This window comes from Triturus cristatus, chromosome 4_2 (assembly GCF_964204655.1).
Source record: "Triturus cristatus chromosome 4_2, aTriCri1.1, whole genome shotgun sequence".
Lineage (NCBI taxonomy): Eukaryota > Metazoa > Chordata > Amphibia > Caudata > Salamandridae > Triturus > Triturus cristatus.
The window spans coordinates 961,291,785-961,316,166 of record NC_140586.1 but is presented as its reverse complement, the minus strand read 5'-3'; the positions used below and the strand labels follow the sequence as shown (position 1 = coordinate 961,316,166).

Here is a 24,382-nt window from a genome sequence, read left to right as displayed (position 1 = left end):
ATGCTGACCTCGTCTTCGCTCCTTCAGTGAGGGCAATCTGCCATTAACCTGAAGTCAAATCAAATATACTCAGGTACTTAGCAGCCCCTACCCTATCACTGAGCTCATCAGCTCTAGGTATACGGTGAGCGTCTGTCCTTGTGACTGCATTAAGTCCTCTGTAGTCCACACAGAACCTTAACACTTTTGCCCCTCCACCCTGTGGATTAGGCTTGGGCACCAGCCCCACTGAGCTGGCCCATGGACTGTCAGAAGGTTCAGTTACCGCGGACTCCAGCATCTTACCTACCTCAGCTTTAATGCTGGCACTGAAATGGTCAAACCTGTACAGTTTATTTTTGACACGTGGGCTGTCACCAGTGTCAATGTGGTGAACAGAGAATAGGCCAGCAAGCTGCACCAGCACCTGCTTACAGTCTCTGTGCTGCTAGTCTGTCAATTTGGGAGAGGGTACCACTCCCTCCACTGACCCATCTTGCACTTTATTGGAGAGGAGGTCAGGCACTGGCTCGATTTCCTCCTCCACTACCTCATCAGTGACTAGTAACATGGTCATATCTGCCCTGTCATGGTGGGGATTCAATCTGTTCACATGTAGGACCCTATGAGGGTTCCTGTGGTTGTCAATGTCGACCACATTGGTAACCTCACCCTTCTTTTCTAAGATTGGGTAGGGCCCACTCCATTTGTCATCAATGATCCTGGGAGCCACAGGCTCCAACACCCACGGCAACTGTCCAGGAGTCTTCTCAAGCATAGTAGCCTTCTGATCATACCAGTGCTTCGTGAGCCTCTGGCTAGCCTCCAGTTTTCTGCTTGCCTTGTACATATACTAGGCCATTCTAGATCTCAGGCCTAGCACATAGTCTAGCACATTGTCCTTGCTTCTTCAGAGGCTTCTCTGAAGGCTCTATCAGCAGGTACAATGAACCCCTCACAGGGTGTCCAAACAATAACTCAAAGGGACTGAAACCATACCCTTTCTGTGGAAACTCCCTGTATGCAAACAGTAGGCATGGGAGGAGAACATCCCATCTCCTCCTGAGTTTCTCAGACAACCCATTGATCATGCCCTTCATGGTCTTGTTAAACCACTCCACCAGACCATTAGTCTGGGAGTGATATGTGGTGGTGAACTTGTAGTTGACACCACAATCATCCCACATCACAGTCAGATAGCTAGACAGAAAGTTTGGGCCCCTATCTGACACAATCTATTTAGGAAAACCCTCTCTGATGAACACACCAAGCAGTGCCCTACCCACCTCAGGAGCATCTATGGTTCTAAGAGGGATTGCTTCAGGGTACCTAGTGGCATGGTCCACTATCACCAAGATGTACCTATTCTATGATGCAGTAGGTGGGTCCAGGGGACCAACAATGTCCATCTCCACCCTTTCAAAAGGACCCCCAACCACTGGCAGTGGTATTAGGGTAGCCTTTGTCTCGCCCCCTGCCTTGCCACTGGCCTGACAGGTGACATAGGAGCTGCAAAACTCCTTTACCTGTTCAGACATATGGGGCCGGTAGAATTGGTTCACCAACCAGTTCCATGTCTTTGTCTGTTCCAAATGTCCTGCAAGGGGATATCATGACCCAAAGTCAGGATGAACTCTCTGTACTTCCGGGGCACCATCAACCTCTTGGTGGCCCCCTCCTTGAGGTTTCTGGCCTCAGTATAAAGCAGTCCATCTTCCCAGGAGATTCTGTGAAACTCACTGTCATCCCCTTCTTCCGGCTTAGAGGCAATCTGCCTCAAGCTCTCAAGGGCAGGACAGTCTCTCTGCCCCTAACAGAACTCATCTCTGGAAGGCCCACCTGCTCCTGTCAGTTCTGCCAAATCTGACAGCTCTGGCAGGAATGGAGTCCCTCCCTCAGAGGCCAGATCGTCCCCATCAGGGTCAGTTTCCTCCTGCACCTCTGGAGCTCCCTGGGCTGGCTCACAAGGCCCAACACCCTTGTCATTGGATGCTTGGCCCTTTGTTCCAGGGTCCAAGTGTCCAGCCTTTCCCTTCTGGATAGTCTGTGATCTAGTCGCAGCACATAACCACTCAGGGTACCTCAATATTTACATATCACATGGATCACATCCTTGTCGTCACCAGCCTCTGGCTCACATCCTGGTCCTCACCAGGCCCTGGCTTACATTGTGGTCCTGGCTCACATCCTAGTCTACACCACACCCTGGCTCACATCCTGGTCCCCACCATGCCCCGGCTCACATCCTGGTCCTCACCAGGCTCCGGCTCACATCCTTGTCCACACCAGGCCCCAGCTCACATCCTGGTCCTCACCAGGCCCCGGCTCACATCCTTGTCCCCACCAGGCCCCGGCTCACATCCTGGTCCTCACCAGGCCCCAGCTCACATCCTGGTCCCCACCATGCCACGGGTCACACCCTGATTCTCACCAGGCCCTGGCTCTCATCCAAGTCCATACCAAGCCCTGCCCACATGCTAGTCCTCACCAGGCGCAGCTCAGTTCCCTGGTCTTCCCCAGGCCCGGCGCAGCATCCCTTTCCACACCAGGACACGGCTCACATTCTCATCCACACCAGGACCTGGCTCACATCCTGGTCCCCACCAGCCCTGGCTGACATTCTGACCTTCCCTTGGCCTCGGCTCACATCCTGGTTCCCACCATGCCTCCAGCTCACATCCTTGTCCTCACCAGGCCCTGGCTTACATCCTGGTCCCCACCAGGCCACTGGTCATGCTCTGCTCCTCACCAGTCTCCTACGCTGGTCTTCAGGAGGCCCCGGCTGACATCCTGGTCCCCACCAGCCCCAGCTGACATCATGATCCTCCCCAGGCCCCGGCTAACATCCTGGTTCCCACCATGCCTCTGGCTCACATCCTGGTCGTCACTAGCCTCTGGCTCACATCTTGGTCCCCACCAGGCCCCGGCTCACATGCTGGTTCTCCCCAAGCCCTGGCTCAGCATCCTAGCCCTCCCAGGTCATGCAAGAGTGAAAGAACAAGCAATGCATCCTGGTCCATACCAGGCCATGCAAGAGTGAAAGAACAAGCAATGCATCCTGGTCCATACCAGGCCTTTCAAGGGAGCGGAAGAGATATTGGTGCAGCTGTACTGCCATCTCTTCCATGTCACTGAGGGGAGAGCGCCTGTGTTGCCTGGTCCTTGCCTGGCTCTGTAATGGAGGGTGAAAAGCCATATCATACCTTTCCTGCCTCGCCGAAGCCACTGGAGCTCCCAACACTTCACTATACGCGCACCTTGGTGAAGGAAGTGTCATTGAGGCAGTCCTTGTAAGTCTTTTATCTATGTCTTCTCATGTTGTTTTCCTGATGTCATCACCGTCTGTAGCCACACTGGGTCTATTGTAGGGTGATATTATTTCCTGTAATGTCATGAACATCATTAGGCTTAAAGGGATGTGCTGCTATTTCCAGGGAAGTTGAGGTCCTAATCTCAACCACTGATCATTACATCACAACAGACCCGCCTTCCTCCACAGACCCCATGAGGTTTCCTCGCCCAGATACAAGGTAGATCCGGATAACAGCCACTAACGCGTACCGCCACCTACAATTACACACTAAAAGGGACCGCGTGCTTCTAAAGCTCAAGGCTCATTGATCCTGGGCACAACGCGTGTAAAAACCAGTATTATGAGTGATTCTGTACCCCGCACTACAGAACTGCAGGAGTCATCCAAGCAGTTCCCTCGAGTCCTCGCTGTGCACTGTGCCTTATACACACAAACGGTGATGTATCCTTCATAGACTTTAATCAATGTGATGTTTTGTAATCGGGTTCACTACGCTGTATTGATGCACATAATGGTGACAACAAGGGGGGGACATTACAGTCTCCAAATCTCTACAAAGTGAATCCACTTGCAACATAACTGGCGGGGGAAAGCGCCCCTTACTCTGACTAGGATTGTGGTTGCCGCATGAACAGCATTATGCTTATTACGCTTCTCATTACGGTTATGAGAAACTTGAGGATTTATCAAAAGAGCATAATGTGAATTCAGCAATATGAAGTGTGACAATTGTACCATTGAGAACACATCTGAGAGAACTAATAAATACAATAAGAGATTGGAATGATGTGAAGAGATAAAAAACAAATTTACAACGAAGGGGAGAAAATAACAAAGGAAACATTTAGAAATAGGGAATGCTGACGAATGTGGTTCAGAGTCGAAACAGTTGATGTAAAAGAATTTCCTTTGAGAAGTGCATGGAGGAGCGTATGTGCATGTGCCTTGGTCGAGAGCTGATCTTTTGACATTCTGGACACATTTCCACAAGCTTAGAAGCAGCCAGAAATGTGGTGCTCAGAGGGGGGAAGATTGTAACTGTTTTGAAGGTGCTTTGGATGGGTTTGAATACGGTCTTTGAAATTGTTGTCCCTAGAGATTTCTGGAATGACTTAAAGTTGGTTGTAAACTGGCCAGTTGAGGAGCCACAGAGTGAAGCGCCCCAAAATAACCCAAGATTGTTGTGTGAAAGTATAAAGAGTTGATCATTTATTTTTGAAGACAAAGGTTTCTCATCCGCAAGTCAATTGTTCAAAAATAATGAGAGCGACACAAGCTAGTGCAGATTTACACAATATAGCAAAGTCGAACACCGGACAAAGAGGGCGCGTGTGGTTTCCTGTCTGCCTCTCTTTTAGCGTTGCATCCAGAATTGTTTTTTCTCAAGGTATCAGTTTTACTAACCATGGCAATATAAATACCTAAAATATTAATAGTGTGCAGAATAAGACACACTCTTTGCCATGCTTGCAGCAAACTTGTAAATGGGAACATGAATCAGATGGCACAGAATGGGATGTCACAGCCAATGGTCCCAGCCCAACTGGCCTCTGTGACGAGCATGTAGAATCAAAGGCAGTCAAATTGGAACATTCCTTCAGTCTCGATGGCCCCACAGCCCAATACAGAATAAAATGCTAAATTCTCAACAAATTCAGGATTTCAACAAAATCCTTCAGTGATTAATAAGGATGTTCCACAACTTGCATCTACACTAGCATTATGGGGCAAGATTCTAGAGTTTAGTGAATATTATAGTATTAGCTCTCAGCTGAGCCAGAGAGCCTGCCCCTTGAATGTTTTGATATTGCATACTATATTATTCACTGCACTCTAGAATATCGTCCCATAATGCTTTGCAGGGCCTTTGGTTGGGATTGTATTTTTTTGCCCATAACTGTGCTTGGGGTGGTCCTAGGGGGCTGGGACCACCACCAATCCTTCAGCATGATGTGATCTTTGTGTTCAAGGCATCTGCTTGGTTCTCTCCCTAGGTTTGTGAGGATATCAAAATCATCACCTCTCTCACTGCTTGCTATATTTTCATTTTTACTTTTGTGAGATGATTATATGCATTTTAGCATGTAATATTAGAGTTATTTGTGAGGTTTCTGTTTTATAAATTGTGGTGATACGGAATGGAGTTGCAGAGCGGAATGCACAGAGTTTTTGATCAAATCTGCAGAATTCCGTGTAGTGGTACTCCGTCAACTACGCCCAGAACTTAGCAAACAGCTATAGGCTTGTGGCTTTAATCGATATTGAGGTGAAATATTATGCTGGTCTACTTCTGGAAGATCTCATTACCTGGACAGATGAAAAATCTGTTATACCGTAAATCAGACGGGCTTTTGCAAGGGCATGGGTACAACAACAAACATACTTGCCCTGTCCCTAATGATAGATGGAGCGAAAACAGCAAAACACCCCCTATTCATGTGTTTTATAGACTATTCGTAAGTGTTCGATAAAATCGACAGGAGCAAATTATGGCACAAGCTCAAGGATAAGTAAATACCATCACCTCTCCTAAACTAGTTAATTTTTCTCCACACAAATACGTGGGTACAAGTCTAGCTAGGAGATGGTAAGTTCCTGTCTCGAAACATCCCTACAACCAAGGGGCCCAAACAAGGGTGCGTCTTGGCACTGACACTTTTTAACGTGTATATGTCCGATCTATCATCATTATCGCCAAAAATAGGAGGGCTGCTACTTTCCAACCTCCTGTATGCAGACGACCTCGTTCTGGTTAGTCGAACCCCCATTGGCCTTCAACATCTACTAGATACAACCAGTATATTCAGCAAACAATGGTTTAACCATCAACTATGACAAAATGAAGGTAATGAGGATTCATCCGAGAAACAAAACCTCTAACTGCTGTTGGCACCTGGCTAACTCAACAATAGAAGTAGTTGACCAATACAATTACTTAGGAGTAATAATAGACAATAGAGGCGCACTTAACTCACAAAAAGATGTCATCAAAAGAAGAGGCAACTCTATTGCGGCAGCAATGAAATCTATCAAACATAAAATCACCGGCCCAAATCTTACTCCACTTTTACAAGTCTGGCAAGGGAAGCCCATTCCGGCAATTACGAGTGCCTGAGGGGAAGAGATGCGGCCATATTAGACAGCACTGTTTCAAGAGCAGCCAGAATGATTTTTATTCTACCCATGTACGTCTCACCGGCCCAAATAAGGTTAGAGTTCGGCCTACAAAGCCAAGATTTGGCCCTCAAAGGAGCGTATGCCAAGAACTGGTACAGGAACATTGAAGTCCTACCTATGGAACGAAATACATCGAAAGAGGGACTGTCCAGGTATGACCTATTTGGTAGAATCAAAAGAGCGCCTGGGTCTGGAGGAACTTTGGGATGTCTCAGGGTCTTACAATTGTTTTAAACAAATCGTAAACAAAACAGTGAACAACCTATCCCTATTAGAAGTCAAGGCGGTACTAACAGAAAGAACCCACGGATGGTTTGTTGTGCAAAGCCATGTCAAGTCTTCTCTGCAATCTTACCTAGGCGTAGGTTTCAACAGGAGGAAGAAAGAAAAATATCTTCATCTTCGAATGGGTATTTTACCAGCACTGCCGCACCTTCCCCCTTGGAAATGATCGCTGGGTCAGTCAAGATACCGTTTATGTGCGGGAGCCAATGAAAGTGCATTACACCTTTTATGCATCTGCAGAGAACTACAAGCTGAACGTTGTCAGTTACTGAAGCCAGTCTTTGTAAAAGACACAGTGCATATGCGTGGACACAGGGCTTGCTTTAGGGTGGTGCGACCGGTGGAGCGGCACCTGGTGCTGACGTTGGGGGCACTGTGGTTAGAAGTAAGTTATGGGTTTACAAGCATCTGCTGCAGAGTTTCCTGTGCTGGACCCTGTGGTGAGAATGGAAGATAGCCTTTTTTTCTCTTTCCTCTGTTTTGTGTTATTCTTTTCTTGACCCTTTTTCGTTTCCTTTAAGGTTGTGCTGTTTTTTTCTCTTTTTCAGGTGTTGCAGTGCCCAGGTCCTTTCGGAGGAGCGTGATGAGTTCTGGTCCACCAAGTAAGTCCAATATTACCCGCACAATTTGAAATAGTGAATTCCGCTGAGCTAACTGGACACAGCCTCAGTCTACGGTGGCATTTAAAGCGAGCCTGGGCAAAGCACTACGCTACGCTCGCGTAGTTTGCAAAGATTGCGCTACTTCGCACTACACAAATTGCACGTAGCACAGTGCAAACACGCGTAGCATAGTGCAGCGGTCATTTTTTGCTTGCTCGCGGTCCTCAACGTCAAGTGGGCGACCGCGAGCAAGCAAAATTACATCCCGGCGAGACTTTTTCCTCGTTCGCGATCAGCAACATCAAGTTGTCGATCGCGAGCGTGGAAAATAAACCGCTAGGTGAGATTTTCAACGTGGGGAAGTCAGGTTTCTCATTGCGAGTGGTCGCGTATGCTCGCGACCGCTCGCGATGAGAAACTACCAGTCTGCGTTGAGAAAGCTGCCGCTCGAGTAAAAATCTTTTCGAGCGGTAGAAAAAAACAGCTCGCACTGTGCAAGATGCCGTTTTCAATGATTGCACAGTGCCGGATGCTTGTCCGCACTGTGCAATCAATGAAAACGGCATCTTGCACAGTGCGAACAGGGTACTACGCAGTTCGCGAAGTGCTACGCGTAGTTCGCGTAGTGCGAAGTGCACTTTGCGTAGCTACGCATAGCGCTACTTCGCGAACTACGCCCAGGGTTAATTTAAAGCACTGAGTGCAACAAGGCCAATTCCATTGTTCAATAAAATGTCCCTTCATAAATAACTGGAAACATGAATAGATGAACAGTTTATGTGGGTAGAGAAGTAAATAACATCTGATAATTCATTAAAAGTATTACAAATATCTCATTGTGATGCCAGCCTTTGCCACAGAAATTGTAAATTGATACGAACCTGCAGACAAGCTGTGATGGCAAGCCCCTGAGGTGGAGACATTCAGCTAGCGTGCCGCTTTGTGCAATTTATGGAAGCGGTAGGGGAGAAACTTGGATCATTGAACACTTCACTGTTGCAATAAAAAGATATTCCAGTGACACCTCACAGCAAACAACATATACCTAGGGTACCCTTCACCCGGACGACATAAGCTCCAGCAAACAGTCAACAGCAATTTACTGCTGCAGCTGCCCACAAAGCAACTGACAATTGCATACTTACCTCTCCACTGAGAACTGAGTACTCGTTTTATCAAATTTTAAGTCTTCTTGTATTGTATTGGACTACAATTTTTATAATTGTATCATTACTTTTAGCATAATGCACAGATATTTTATGGCATATTATTTTTAATTAGTTTCAAACTATTGACTTTGCTGCTATAACTTTTCTTTTTATGAGGAATTGTAAAGGTTTTAGTTGACTAGACAATAAACTACTTACATTACATTACAAATAATGTGTTCTCTCCGTCTAAAAACTAATGTACTGTTTTGCAATATATACTGGGATTGTTTTATTTTACCCTTTTCCAAAAGGCAGACTACATGTCAGTCCTCTTACTGATTTTGTACTTAAGAACTTTTGATTGATTTTTAACTAAGCAGATTCTATGTCAGTTTGCTATTTGATATTATAGAAAAACGTTTTCTTATTTCTTAGCACACGTTTGTTTTTTTGGTCTGTCTGTGTAGTAATTTCTGATTCTGGCTTTTGATATACTTTCCTCTATTACCCCTCCTGGTTTTTCTCCTTGAGGTGGTCGCCTGTACTCCTTGTTGCCTTTCTTGATCCTTGCCACCTCTAATAAAAAACTGCTCCCAGTATTGAGGGCATTACTATCTTCCTCTACCTCGCTACCGCTTGTATGTGTTGTGTTCAAGGATGTGGAGCTAGAACCCTGTGAGCCACTATCAGTTTGGGTTTGTTGTTTAGACTTTGGTATAAGATGATCGTACTTCCTGGCGCAGGTGAAGATACGCCCTTCGCAATAGTCACGTTCATCCCTTCTCAGTTTACGCGCCTTACGTATCTTTATCTCCGATACGTGGCGTTCAATTATATCATTAAGAATGGCATAATTCTTAAAGGTGCCCTCTGGTATGTTTAGATCCTTAATTTCTGACTCTAGAATGTCTATGTCTCTCTGCAATTGCATAACTTTTCTTTCACAATTCTCTATTAGTATAGCCATAAGTATGTTAGAGTTGTTACATAATTCTTTTTCCCATTCATTCAATAAATCTGCTTCCAAATCCTCGTAGGTAGGGAGGATTTGTGATCTTAAACCCCTCGGAATCCTTTTAAGTTTGATATATTGCTTTAAGGTGGCAGCATCCCACCACCGTAAAAGTTCATGTTTCTTGAGTTTCTCCAATCTAACGAATTTCTCCCTTAGACCTTCCTTTTTGGAGGTGGACCCACCCTGTGACAATACGTTTAGGGGTGTATTTTTAGCAATGCTGCTAAAAAGGTCCTCAGCTTCTTTGTCTCTATTTGGTCTGTCTGCTTCATTGTCTTCAGTGGAGATCTCAACATTCCAATGTTCTAAGCTTTGTCTTGCAAGGATTTATTCCAAATTCTAGTCCTTGGGTCGCCGTCTTATAGAGCTCACAAGACACTGACCTCACACCTTTAGATAATTTATAAATTTATAAATTTATAAATAAAAAGCGCCAACACATTGATGCTTTGCTGCTTCCATTGCTCAGCATGCGAACTCTGCACCAGCTTGAGCTTGAACTGCTGATGGTCAGAGAACATGGTTTGTATAAATCTAAGAGTCTGGTTGACTGATTTATGAACGGTGCACAGAATTATGTACAAGGACTTTAACATGCCTTTTGTGAACCAGATTGTTTTGATTTGCAAGTTTCATGGGCTGAAAATGGAAAGATGGGCATTATGAAGACGTGGACTGGGTTGTTAGGGTCTGTTCTCTGAGACTGTGGGTGCACTCCATATTCACAGAGACGTTTTCCAGCCAGGGATCGTGGTTCTTGAACCAAAAAAAGTATTTATTCATAACCAGAGGTGCTTGACAATGGCCACCAGAGAACAAGAGATTCTTTTGTTTTGGAAGTTCAGGACGGTTATTTGGAGATGGGATGAAGTGTGATTGTCGTCTGATGCTAAACTATTTCTTTACTTCCTTTCAAGGTATTCTAGGATGACCAGGCAGTGCAACGTGGCTGCCACCCTTGGAGGAACAAAAAATAATATAACTGTCAGGTAAGGATTCTTAAAACACCAAGTTTCCTTTTCCCCGGTTTCTTCTTTCTCTATTCCCTTTTTTGATCTTTTTTTTTTTTTGTCTCTTCAGCTTCAACATTTGACTCCCTCTCGGCACTATTCTTGTTGTTCTCAAACTTCTGATAATCACCTGATGGAGCCACATTCCTCCTGGAACATGTTGGGGTGTACTGATGGTCCAGTTCCTTTTTAGATCCAAATGGAGGAAGGACCTTCGCACTCCTGGCTATTCTGTATGCTCAAAGGTATAGGTGTGATTGGTGGTGATTGGTGATCCCCCTGAGTTTGGGGAACAAAGTTAATGAGAATGATTTGCGCAGTTCCCTGCAGGGGAGAGCGTCCCCTATCGGACTCCTTGGATTTGTCCAATAAACTTTAAACCATTGGTAAATGTTTTCAAAGCGCCAATTTTTATTTATCTTCTTTTGTTCTTGTCAATTACTTTCATCATTGACCTTGATAATGTGATATTCACTATATTTTTTGTTTCTGTGCCCAATGCATTTCGGGCCTCGCCCTTCATCAGGGGCTTAATCTGAAAGTAATTTACCCAGTCTTTGATCAAGTTATAAACCATTCTTTTAACTGAATACCAACCACACATTTATATTGAATGTAGACTGTGCTGAATATCTGCCTTTATGTTTTCAGATTAAACCCCTGATGAAGGGCGAGGCCCGAAATGCATTGGGCACAGAAACAAAAAATATAGTGAATATCACATTATCAAGGTCAATGATGAAAGTAATTGACAAGTACAAAAGAAGATAAATAAAAATTGACGCTTTGAAAATATTTACCAATGGTTTAAAGTCTATTGAACAAATCCAAGGAGTGCGATTGGGGACGCTCTCTCCTGTATTGAGCTGCACAAATCATTCTCAGTTCCTTTTTAGGTCAGTTTTGCCCAGCAGTTCCTTAACTATTAGCACATTTGTCTCCTCCTCTACACCACATGATACTATCCTTCCTCGGTCTGTTCTTTCGGCATCTTTTCTCTCTGGATCTGACTTCCACCTTGTTGTGTCCTCCCATCCTGCCCTTTTCTATCTTGTCTACTAAAAGCAGAAGACAAGTACATATGCGTGGACACAGGGCTTGCTTTAGGGTGGTGCGACCGGTGGAGCTGCACCTGGTGCTGACGTTGGTGGCACTGTGGTTAGAAGTAAGTTATGGGTTTACAAGCATCTGCTGCAGAGTTTCCTGTGCTGGACCCTGTGGTGAGAATGGAAGATAGCCTTTTTTTCTCTTTCCTCTGTTTTGTGTTATTCTTTTCTTGACCCTTTTTGGTTTCCTTTAAGGTTGTGCTGTTTTTTTCTCTTTTTCAGGTGTTGCAGTGCCCAGGTCCTTTCGGAGGAGCGTGATGAGTTCTGGGCCACCAAGTAAGTCCAATATTACCCGCACAATTTGAAATAGTGAATTCCGCTGAGCTAACTGGACACAGCCTCAGTCTATGGTGGCATTTAAAGTAAGCCTGGGCAAAGCACTACGCTACGCTCGCGTAGTTTGCAAAGATTGCGCTACTTCGCACTACACGAATTGCACGTAGCACAGTGCAAACACGCGTAACATAGTGCAGCCGTCATTTTTTGCTTGCTCGCGGTCCTCAACGTCAAGTTGGCGACCGCGAGCAAGCAAAATGACATCCCGGCGAGACTTTTTCCTCGTTCGCGATCAGCAACATCAAATTGTCGATCGCGAGCATGGAAAATAAACCTCCCTGCGAGATTCTCAACGCGTGGAGGTCAGGTTTCTCATTGTGAGTGGTTGCGTATGCTCGCGACCGCTCGCGATGAGAAACTACCAGTTTGCGTTGAGAAAGCTGCGGCTCGAGTAAAAATCTACTCGAGCGGCAGAAAACTACAGCTCGCACTGTGCAAGATGCCGTTTTCAATGATTGCACAGTGCCGGCTGCTTGTCCGCACTGTGCAATCAATGAAAACGGCATCTTGCGCAGTGCGAACAGGGTACTACGCAGTTCGCGAAATGCTACGCGTAGTTCGTGTAGTGCGAAGTGCACTTTGCGTAGCTACGCATAGCGCTACTTCGCAAACTACGCCCAGGGATAATTTAAACCACTGAGTGCAACAAGGCCAATTCCATTGTTCAATAAAATGTCCCTTCATAAATAACTGGAAAAATTAATAGATGACCAGTTTATGTGGGTAGAGAAGTAAATAACATCTGATAATTCATTAAAAGTATTACAAATATCTAATTGTGATGCCAGCCTTTGCCACAGAAATTGTAAATTGATAGTGTTGGCTGCTTCTGAGAATCTGTGCCACAATATATGTGCAACTTGTGTTTCTTTCTTAAATATTAATTACGTTTGCTCTCACATCCTTGAATTCCAGTGATCCGAAGCTCCCGATCTACACAGTGTCCAGAGCTGTTTCACCACTATCAGAAATGCTACTCAAATGATTTCCTAGCTTGTTTTTGTCAAGACTTTCTTGTGCAAATTATCCGGTCATAAATAATTTTTCTTTGTGTTCATTTACAATCTCTGACTCCATTTCTACAGGTGACTGAAGCATGAACAGAAAAAAGAAGGTTTAAATTTAGTGAAACACAACGAAAAGGATTATTTCAAGGAAAGTTAAAACATTCTCGAGCTCTAGAGAAGAAACACATTCTATGTGCCTGGAATGGTGAGGATGTTGGAGCGGAAGAAACTGGTGAATGTGAAAGTTGTCAAATCCGTAAATGAAAATGACCATAAATGTTTACCAAGTGTCAGTAACTGAGATTAAGGAGAACATTGGCCACAATTGATCCCCACGCCGTGCACTTGAGAATACTCAGTGTTGTAAATTCTGTTTGATGGTTTATGAGAAATGCTTTGGAGGCCCAAACCCTTCCCAACATATCCGCATCCGTGGACGTGATGTGATGTGACAGAAGCTTTTGTCTCTGTGTCCTGGAGACGAGAGAAGAGACAAGATTGTTTAAAAGAAAGTCATTGTAAATACTCTTTCTCAGATGTCGTTACAGCAAAGATCCTGGATTATCATTTCCAATATAGGAAGATTTTCCCCCACCAACTCTGTCTCTTGGGTTGATCCGAGTGGTTTCGAAGTGTCCTCTACCTTCAAAGTGGATCATGTACCTGTCTTAACCACTGAACAAAAAAGTATAGACTGGCACAGAAAGTATTAAAGGAGTCATTGTTACGCTATTGATAATTCATAAACCACCTGGCATGCCCTAATCATCTGTCATTACTTGAATGAACAAACATACCGAACAGGCAAACACTAAAGCCCAAAGACCTTATCAGTGCTTTTAAAACTCCTAAATCACGTGATAAACTAGAATCACTAAATGAGATTAATTAAACCTGATAGAATTCACCCGGGAATAACTTGGAAAATATGAATCCATGAGGAGCATCTTAATAAATACAACGGGCTCCTCGGTGAAAGTTTATAAGACAAGTGAGATAGGTGCCTTTAAAGGAAGGAAAATGATCTCCAGGGAAAAACTATAATTAGTTAAATATGTATTTTAGAAGTTAATGCTGAGTTGTAACATAAACAAGTACAGATTCTGGAATCAGATTCAGTCTTAAGATGGCATGTATCCAGGAACAAACCCAATTTGGAGAAACAAACAACTCGAATAAGTGCAATGAATGTGAGAACAGCTTTAGTTATCAATCCCACCTCAATAAATATAATAGAACTGATACTGGACAAAAACCTTATCAGTGCCCTGAATGCCAGAAAGGCTTCAGTCACAAATCCTCTGTCATTGAACATGTGGGAATCCACACTGGGCACAAACCTTATCAGTGCCCTGAATGCCAGAAAGACTTCAATCAAAAATCCAACCTCAGGGTACATGAAAGAACCCACACTGGGCAAAAACCGTATCAGTGCCCTGTATGCCAGAAAGACTTCAATCAAAAATCCAACCTCAGGGTACATGAAAGAACCCACACTGGGCAAAAACCGTATCAGTGCCCTGAATGCTGTAAAAGCTTCACTCGCAAATCTAGTGTCACTATACACGCAAGAACCCACACTGGACAAAAACCATATCAGTGCTCTGAATGCCAGAAAGACTTCAATCAAAAATCCAACCTCAGGGTACATGAAAGAACCCACACTGGACAAAAACCGTATCAGTGCTCTGAATGCTGTAAAAGCTTCAGTCAAAAATCTAGTGTCGCTATACACACAATAACCCACACTGGACATAAACCATATCAGTGCTCTGAATGCTGGAAAAGCTTCAGTCGGAAATCCAGACTTACTGTGCATGAAAGAACCCACACTGGACAAAAACATTATCAGTACTCTGAATGCCAGAAAAGCTTCAGACAGAAAATAGCTCTCACTCGCCATGAGAGCACTCACACAGGGCACAAACCTTACCAGTGCTCTGAATGTTGTAAAAGCTTTAGTCAGAAAATAACTCTCATTTACCATGAGAGAACTCACACTGGGATAAAACCTTATCAGTGCTCAGAATGCTATAAAAGATTCAGTCAAAAATCCAACCTTACGGTACATGAAAGGACCCACACTGGGCATAAACCGTATCAGTGCTCTGAATGTCAAAAAAGCTTCAGTCACAAATCAAGTGTCGCTATACACGCAAGAACCCACACTGGACAAAAACCATATCAGTGCTCCAAGTGCCAAAAAAGCTTCAGTTTTAGTGGCAGTCTCATTCAACATCAGGGAACTCACACTGAACAAAAACCTCATCAGTGCTCTGAATGCTGTAAAACCTTCAGTGGGAAATCTGGTCTTACTGTACATGAAAGAACCCACACTGGGCACACACCGTATCAGTGCTCTGAATGCTATAAAAGCTTCAGTCACAAATCAAGTGTCGCTATACACGCAAGAACCCACACTGGACAAAAACCATATCAGTGCTCTGAAAGCTGTAAAAGCTTCAGTTACAAATCTAGTGTCGCAATACACGCAAGAACCCACACTGGACAAAAACCATATCAGTGCTCTGAAAGCTGTAAAAGCTTCAGTTACAAATCTAGTGTTGCAATACACGCAAGAACCCACACTGGACAAAAACCATATCAATGCTCCACGTGCCAAAAAAGCTTCAGTTATTGGGCTAGTCTGATTCGACATCAGGGAACTCACACTGGACAAAAACCTTATCAGTGCTCTGAATGCTGTAAAAGCTTCAGTCAGAAATTCAAACTTACTCTACATGAAAGAACCCACACTGGGTATAAACCGTATCAGAGCTCTGAATGCCAAAAAAGTTTCTATCACAATTCCGATTTAACTGTACATGAGAGAATCCATACTGGGCTCAGACCGTATCAGTGTTCAGAATGCCAGAAAAGCTTCAGTCGGAAAATAACTCTCACTCACCATGAGAGAACTCACACTGGGCACAAACCGTATCAATGCAAAGAATGCCTGAAAAGATTCAGTCAGAAAATAGCTCTCACTTGCCATGAGAGCACTCACACGGGGCACAAACCTTATCAGTGCTCTGAATGCTGGAAAAGCTTCAGTCGGAAATCTACTCTCTCACAACATGAGGGAACTCACACTGGGCACAAACCTTATCAGTGTTCTGAATGCTGGAAAAGCTTCAGTTATAAATCCAACCTTATGGTACATGAAAGGACCCACACTGGGCATAAACCGCATCAGTGCTCTGAATGCCCGAAAACATTCTATGAGAGATTCAGTTTAATTAAACACAAGAGAACTCACACTGGACAAAAACCTTATCAGTGCTCTGAATGCTCGAAAAGCTTCAGTCAGAAAGCCCAGCTTACTGCACACGAAATAACCCACACTGGCCATACACCGTATCAGTGCCCTGAATGCCAGAAAAGCTTCAGTAGCAAATCCAATCTCACTTTACATGAAAGAACCCACACTGGACATAAACCTTATCAGTGCTCTGAATGCTGGAAACGCTTCAGTCATAAATCCAGCCTTACTGTACATGAAAGAACTCACACTGGGCATAAACCGTATCAGTGCTCTGAATGCCCGAAAACATTCTATGAGAGATCCAGTTTAATTAAACACAAGAGAACTCACACTGGACAAAAACCTTATCAGTGCTCTGAATGCTGGAAAAGCTTCAGTCAGAAAGCCCAGCTTACTGCACACGAAAGAACCCACACTGGCCATAAACCGTATCAGTGCCCTGAATGCCAGAAAAGCTTCAGTCATAAAAGAACTCTCACTTACCATGAGAGCACTCACACGAGGCACAAACCTTATCAGTGCTCAGAATGCCAGAATAGCTTCAGTCATAAAATAACTCTCACTAGACATGAGAGAACTCACACTGGGCACAAACCTTATTAGCTCTCTGAATGCTGGAAAAGTTTCATCCGGAAATCTGGTCTCGCTCAACCTGCGAGAACTTACCTGGAAAAAACATCATCCTTGTTGTAAATGCCAGGGAAGCGACAGCTGGAGATTCAGTTTGATTCAACAAGAGAGAACCCACAACGCAAAAGAAACTGATCCGTGCTTTCAATGTGACAAAAACTTCAGTTGTAAATGCACCCTCTCTACATGAGAGAGACAATGTGGGGGAATAAAAGGTGCTCACTGTAAATCCTGAGGAGGAGCTTTCAGCACCGCAAAACCTTCAGATGAAGCAGCCACAAAGACATCAATCCATTGATTCTCCTGCAACCTCTACTGAGAAAAGCGCACAGCGAGGGATGGAAATGCTTGAATTAACTTCATTCCTTAGTAACTATTTGTGGCCTCATTCCATTCAGTGTTTTGTTCCCTGAGTGTTTATAATCTATGGCTCCATCCCACAAAGTCCATTCGATCCTGAATTTTCAGGCCACGCCCCTAGGATCTAGAATCCAAGTAACTTCAAACTGTTTCTAGCCTTCATGAGCCTCACCAGGGGGCTGCAGCAGGAGTCCCTTTGTCATAGGTCTCTATGGGACCAACATCTGTTAAGTGCCACGCAGGGCTGATCATTGAGAAAAACTAAAGGTGATGGAAGGACTGGTAGTTAATCTCAGCAACATCCCACCACATCATTCTCCAGTCTTTGTGCAACTACAGACCGGGCCAGCCATATGCAAACCATTCTTGGCCCCACCCTAAATAGTCCTAATGACTTCTGTTGTGAGGGAACACAGCCTCGTATTACAAAGATCACTCGTTCTGCCTCTCCTGTCTTTTTCTTTGTGGAGTTGTCTGCCCCGACTGCAGAGTTTCCGCACATGTTAGTATACTTTTTAGTAGTAAACGTGGCAGTGACAGAGGGGGGTGCCTGAAAAATGTGAAATACTTAAGAATAAAGGGGAGGGGCTAAGGCAGGAGTAAAGAGGAGTAGAGGGAGGTGCTTGGGAAGGACAGGCGCTCAACCACTAAGGAGTATGCCCATTTCTATTTACGAACCCCACTTATAAAGTCTTTACAGCCATAATGTACCTAAAACAGTCGTAAATGTACTCCTGCTCAGAGCCGGAGTAAGTCCTACATCACACATGGCCATCCACTGGAACTGCAACTAGTTACAAATAAAAAAATACAAAATTAAATTGCAAAAATATCTCAAAAGAAAACTTTTTATTATTTTAATAAACATATGTTTTTTAATTTAAACACTGATATAACATTCATTTTTAATAAGGTATAATTACATTTGTTACAATTAATTCTCTACATCACAATTAATAATTATGAATACATAATAAAAATGTTACTTAACTTTTAATTTAGGCTTTAGAATACAATGTTTTATATATTCAACTTGGGGGAAGCTCTCCCTGTGTAAAAAATGTAGGGAACATATTACAAGTTTATCAAACTTGAAAAAAATAAAATATTTTCATGTTAAATATAAAGGAAAATTTATTTTATAACAAATAAAAATGATACAACACTATTAACTTGAAATGTAATTATTTTAAACATGTTTTTTCAAAGGTTTGTATGGAAAATCCCATCTAAAGTAAAATCCTTGTTTTTTCTATTATGTTCTCATAATTACTAAATTTCCTTTCGCAACTCTGTTCAGAGGCGGAACTGCCTTACAAAAAGTTATGGATAGAATTAATTGAAATTATTTATTTAATTGTTAAAACATTTTGTTTATTAAAAGGTTAACAAATTTTATCATGAAATAATTAATTTTAAAATAAAGGTAATTTTGTAACAATCGTTTGAATTTAAATGCAGTTTTAGAAGGCATTACCAGTGCTCGGCTATGCGTGGTGCTGCATTTATGTAGCACCGCCCATAGTTCATTTTTGCTTCAGTAAGTTACATTTGTACATTTTGCTCCACATCTATTTAAGGGTGTGCAGACGTGCAAGTCCACACTTGAGTAACTTTAATGTAATGGTGGATAGCTAAAAGTAGCAAAGTTACTCTATGAGCTTTCTTGCACGTATAGATTACTCACAGGTGTAAGATACCTTTGTGAATAGCCCTCGAGGCGTCCAACTCGACCTGAGTATTTCATTTTTGTGGTAACGCTCAAGTGGATACGGGCACTTGGGCTTTTATTAGAGTGAATGGGATGATCGCAGCTGTGTGTAACTGCCTAAAGTTTCCTAGATTTTGATGGCCGTAGATTCAGGTTCAAATTGATGACCAAACTCTACTCTGCGGAAAGTTTGCACTTCAAGCCACTTCTGTGCAGCTCATCACCTTCTACGACTGATTCAGCCAAAAACCTCGCATCAAATTCAAGTGCTGATCATCACCAGAGACTAAACTTACCTTTGTCCCCTCGAGCATAGCGAGCGAAGTCAGATACAGTTTTGATGTGGCTTCCTGATTGATTCAGTGGAACAGCTTTTATTTTATTAATTTACCATTTTGTTTGGTTTTGACAGGTGTTTTTGCTAATTAATAATCCTTTAATCAAAGCCCTCCTTTAGATTTTGCTTCTGAATAATTATTACATATTCTTTTTTATCTAAACTTGGTTTAAATCTTAAAGTTCCTTGTCTATTTTTAATAAACTGTATTGAAATGTGTGACTTCCACTGTTTTGCTTTACCTTCGAGCGTGCCTTAGGCCATACTGCTCAAGCCACGTTACCAAAAGCGACCTAAGAACACTTTAGTTGAAGACACATTTACCTTTGCTGACCAAAGTTTGGGAAAATCAAAGCAGGCTGACTCCAGAAAGCACACTGCCTAGCTGGAAAGGTTACTCACTTAGGTGGCATCTGCACCAACTGTAGATGCAAAAAGCAAAGATTATGAGGGAAGCTGTTGGTATCTGTGCCCCCCGAATTTGAGACTGCCACCCTCTCAAACAGTTGAAAGAGCTAAAGATGCACCCTTCAGACATTCATGTCTTAGCAACTAAGACTGCCCGCTCCTGTCATACAACACTCACACTGTTACCTGAATCACACTCCCTGTGCAATCTACAAACTTTTACATAAACAAGTTGTGTTGTGCTTTGTGAGCAGGCTTTCACCCCCCTTTGTATGTAAATGAGTATCTGTGATCAGACACCCCAGGCTCCCATTTCTTCTAGTGCGGATGATAATGTGAGAACTGTAACGAGATCACAAACAAGGGCTGTATTGAGAAATAATAGGCTTCCAAGTCACACAGTAGTTTGTAGTTCTTTATTAGTCTTTTATATGTACATCCCTCCATCCCTTTCCAAGGTAAAGTATAGTTTGAGAAGCGCGACTCTCTTGTGGCCCGCTCCCCAGATTAAGTCCAAAAGAAAAGAAACAGAGTTCAATTTCTTGAAGAAGCGCCGGGGCGAGTAAAGTGGGGGGGGGGGGGGGGGGGTCAAGAAGCAGTATAAATGTATTAACAGCATTTTTGCAACTCCACTCTACCCATGGGTCGATAGTGGCAGTGAGCCCCAAAACGACAGGGAGCTGCAAACATTGGACTTCACCTAAGTTGCCCTGTATAAGTTCTTCATCAGTGTGGTAAGTTCACCGCTAAATTCCTGAAGATGTCATGGTGCCACCCACGTGCTAATTGGGGCAGCACTTCCTGTTCTAAGTTGTAAGTTTGCGCATGGGATATAAGCTGGATTTGGTCCAATTTAGCCTCAGTCCAGAAGCCCTACCAAAATCATCTAGAACCTCCATCGCCTGCGGTAGATACGCCTGCACGTTCCTGAGGTACACAAATGCATCATCAGCATACAGTGATATGGCCTTGTAGTGGAGACGGAGTTCCAGGTACACACATTGATATGTTAGCATAAGTGTCTTAGATTTAAAACGCCATCTTGCCACTTTTGCTGCTTTTGCACACGACACTGCAGGTAGCTGTTATAAGAAAATCTGCTCGCTTGCTTTTTCTTCACAAGAGAAAGGTCTGTTGTTCACATCCCTAGACGTGCACCGTGACCTTGGTCTGAACACTGTGTGCAGAAGCCGTCAGGGTCAAATAACAATGTATGCTTTTGAATTCATGTTGATCGGCCCACGCTCTAGACATAACACGCACACAGCTGCAAATATCTGAAACTCGAGTGCCTTTAATATTGCATTTTGCATGCATGATTCAGACATTTTGGAGAAGACTTTTTCCAGACCGGAGCAGAGGTGATCCTGTGATGTGATTCACCTAAGCTGATCTTTACGGTATGGGGTTCCCCATTCAAACCTAGAGACCTTCTATTAGTTTAATAATACTAGCTTTGTTATGAAGGGAGGGTGACTATAATCAACTATCATATATAACATGATTTCTCCCTTCATTTTATATGGTATTGTAACAATGCTGATGGTTTTATTTTTAATCATTTGTCTGCTTATGTTAGCCAAAGTACTGCATCTTAGGACACGTAGTTAAATATAAACATTTTAAACTATAATGTGTCTGTGGCACATTCCATCTTGCTACAGTGTCTGAGCAAAGGTGGGGTGAGAGGGGCAGCGTTGAAATGGATTTATTCATTTCTTGTTGGCCGTGGCTTCCAGGTAAGGCAGGGGGACTACTACTCTGAGCGAATCGCTCTGGACCAGGGGGTGCCGCAGGGCTCGTCCCTGAGCCCAACACTTTTTAACCTTTATGTAGCCCCGATTGCCTCCTTAGTAGAGAGCTACGACCTCCGAATGGTATCCTATGCCGACGACACGCAGCTGGTCATCTCCCTATCGCGCGCACCCGATCTTTCGGCGGGCACCTTTAGAGCCTGTATGCAAGATGTAGCTGAGTATACAGTGTTGTTTTTGGGCTATGAACTCAACAATGAAGGTCGAGGATTAGCCCCACATTTCCTGGAGAAATGCGCATGTTTGTGTGCTCCGACAACACTGAAGAAGCTACAATCTTTGCTGGGATTTTTAAATTTCGGACGAACTTATATTCCTGATTATGCCCAGCATATCAAGCCACTATATGCCTTGGTACAACCTAATTTTTCCAAATCGAGTTGGCTGCCAGAAAATTCAGCTGTCTTGCAAACTTTGCAGGCTGGTCTTCTTGCTTCGAAATACTTACTGACACGTGATAAACACACTAACTTGGTGATAAGAATTCTGCCTGGTGCAGTGGGTTTCACATACCTAAAGTTCAATGAGGGCGACACAGTCCCCATTGCTTACAAATCACACTTGTACAATTCGGCTGAAATGTACTTTTCCACTGTCGAGAAAGTTTTGACTGCGGTTCAGATGGCGATTCTGAAAGAGAGAGAGGGCCCGATTCACAGAACTAACTTAAGACAAAATCCTAAACTTACTACCATTTTCGTATTCACAGAAGGCACTTACTCATTTTGGTATTCACAGAAGACACTTACTCACTTCGGTATTCACAGAAGTTAAGAGTCCTAACTTTAGGACTCCTGAATGCCTTCTGTGAATACCGAAAGTCTTAAAATTAGGATTTTTCTCAGTTTAGGAGTCCTAAAGTTAGGACTCCTAACTTTACTACTCCTAAACTGAGAAAAATCCTAATTTTAAGGCTTTCGGTATTCACAGAAGGCATTTAGGAGTCCTAAAGTTAGGAGTCCTAACTTTACTACTACTAAATTGAGAAAAATCCTTATTTTAAGACTTTCGGTATTCACAGAAGGCATTGAGGAGTCCTAAAATTAGGAGTCCTAACTATACTACCACTAAACTGAGAAAAATCCAAATTTTAAGGCTTTCGGTATTCACAGAAGGCATTTAGGAGTCCTAAAGTTAGGAGTCCTAACTTTACTACTACTAAATTGAGAAAAATCCTAATTTTAAGACTTTTGGTATTCACAGAAGGCATTTAGGAGTCCTAAAGTTAGGGGTCCTAACTATACTACTACTAAACTGAGAAAAATCCTAATTTTAAGACTTTCGGTATTCACAGAAGGCATTTAGGAGTCCTAAAGTTAGGACTCCTAACTTCTGTGAATACCGAAATGAGTAAGTGCCTTCTGTGAATACCAAAATGTGTAAGTGCCTTCTGTGAATACCAAAATGGTAGTAAGTTTAGGATTTTGTCTTACGTTAGTTCTGTGAATCGGGCCCAGAGAGCGCTGTCGCAAGGGAAACGCATGTTGGTTGTGACACCTTATCCTGCCCTAGAGGCAGTGACGAAGGCCAGTGTACCTAATTCTAAAGCTTTGCTTCCCCGTTGGATACAATGGACCACTTCCTTGACATCACCAGATGTCACCTACCTCTTTGATGCCTCATTGTAGACTCAGGAGTATTTGCAGAATGAATTTGTTCATCCAGCTCCTCTGTCTTTGCGCCCGCTTGAAGATTACCCTCTGTCTTTGCGCCCGCTTGAAGATTACCATTGTGTCATTTACATTGACGGTTCGGCACAACCGGCGACGGGATCTAAGCACGCTTATTCAGCGGCATGCGCAATTGTGGCTGGTACTTTCGTGAATGGTAAATTCAAGTCTGATGTCATGCATATGCAGTCATTGGGTGATTGTACCGCCCAGTTGGCAGAGCTTCGTGCTCTGGTGCTTGCACTGGAGTTTGCTGATCCACGAGTTACAACTCTTATAGTGAGTAACTCATTTTACTGTGTTCAGTCTTTTAACGACAATTTATTCTTTTGGTCTCAGAATGAATATCGAGATTCTAAGGGTAGCACAATCAAGCATAAAATGCTTTGGGTTCGAGTTGCAGAACTTAAACAGAATCTGCCTCTCGTGAATGTAATTCATACTCTTGGGCACCAGCGTGTTGGTGTCCACGCTGTCAGTAACAGCTTGGCTGACGAGGCAGCGAAAACTTTAGTAGCAGCGGTTACAAGATCCAAAAGTAAGATGATGATGACATCTTGGCCGCTATTGCTGCAACCGAGGAGGGAAGTAATTACCCGAGAGGTTTCCCTTCTAAGTACTCTTATCATTTAAGTCCTGATAAAGTTCCTTATGTGTGAATTAACAACGTTGGTGGCAGATTGATTCCCAATGCAGACTGCAGACTTTCCTTTATAACAGCGGCTCACGAAGGCATGGCATCTGCACATGCCGGCGTTTCAGCGACTGTTACTCTCCTACAACAACATTACTGGAGGCGTGGGTTGTATAAGCAGACTCGTACTTATGTTCTTAATTGTGACATATGCCAGCAGATTAAACCTTCGACTGCTGCGCGCCCACCACAAACGCAGTTGTACATATCTAATAAACCCCTTGGATGCGTTTATTTCGATCACTGCGGTCCTTTCTCCTGTGATACTGCGTATAAGTAGATCTTAGTTGCAGTAGATTCGTGCACACGTTTTCTTTGGGTATGGCCACAAAGGAGTGCTGATGCTCGAACTGTCATCAGGGATTTGCGTGTCTTTGTGGGAATTTTCGCATGTGGTACCCTTCATTCTGACCAAGGTCCTGCGTTCGCCTCTAAGGCATACAAAGAAGCCATGAGGTCTTTGGGGGTCTAAGTCAAATTTTCGTCTCCATACCGGCCTGTGGGCAATAGTG

The 24,382-nt window shown here is 43.5% G+C and overlaps 1 protein-coding gene across 1 annotated transcript in view; it reads left to right on the top strand.

Moving 5' to 3' along the window:
- LOC146839132 (uncharacterized) overlaps positions 1-19,398 on the top strand; it is a 47,605-nt gene extending 28,207 nt beyond the window's left edge. Inside the window, exons 2-6 of the mRNA XM_085603132.1 lie at positions 7,303-7,356; positions 10,440-10,511; positions 10,603-10,777; positions 11,861-11,914; positions 13,060-19,398. Of these exons, the coding sequence (XP_085459258.1) occupies positions 14,108-16,849 (2,742 nt within the window). The 5' untranslated portion in view covers positions 7,303-7,356; positions 10,440-10,511; positions 10,603-10,777; positions 11,861-11,914; positions 13,060-14,107 and the 3' untranslated portion in view covers positions 16,850-19,398. The remainder of the gene's footprint in view (positions 1-7,302; positions 7,357-10,439; positions 10,512-10,602; positions 10,778-11,860; positions 11,915-13,059) is intronic.
- The last annotated feature ends 4,984 nt before the right edge of the window (positions 19,399-24,382 follow it).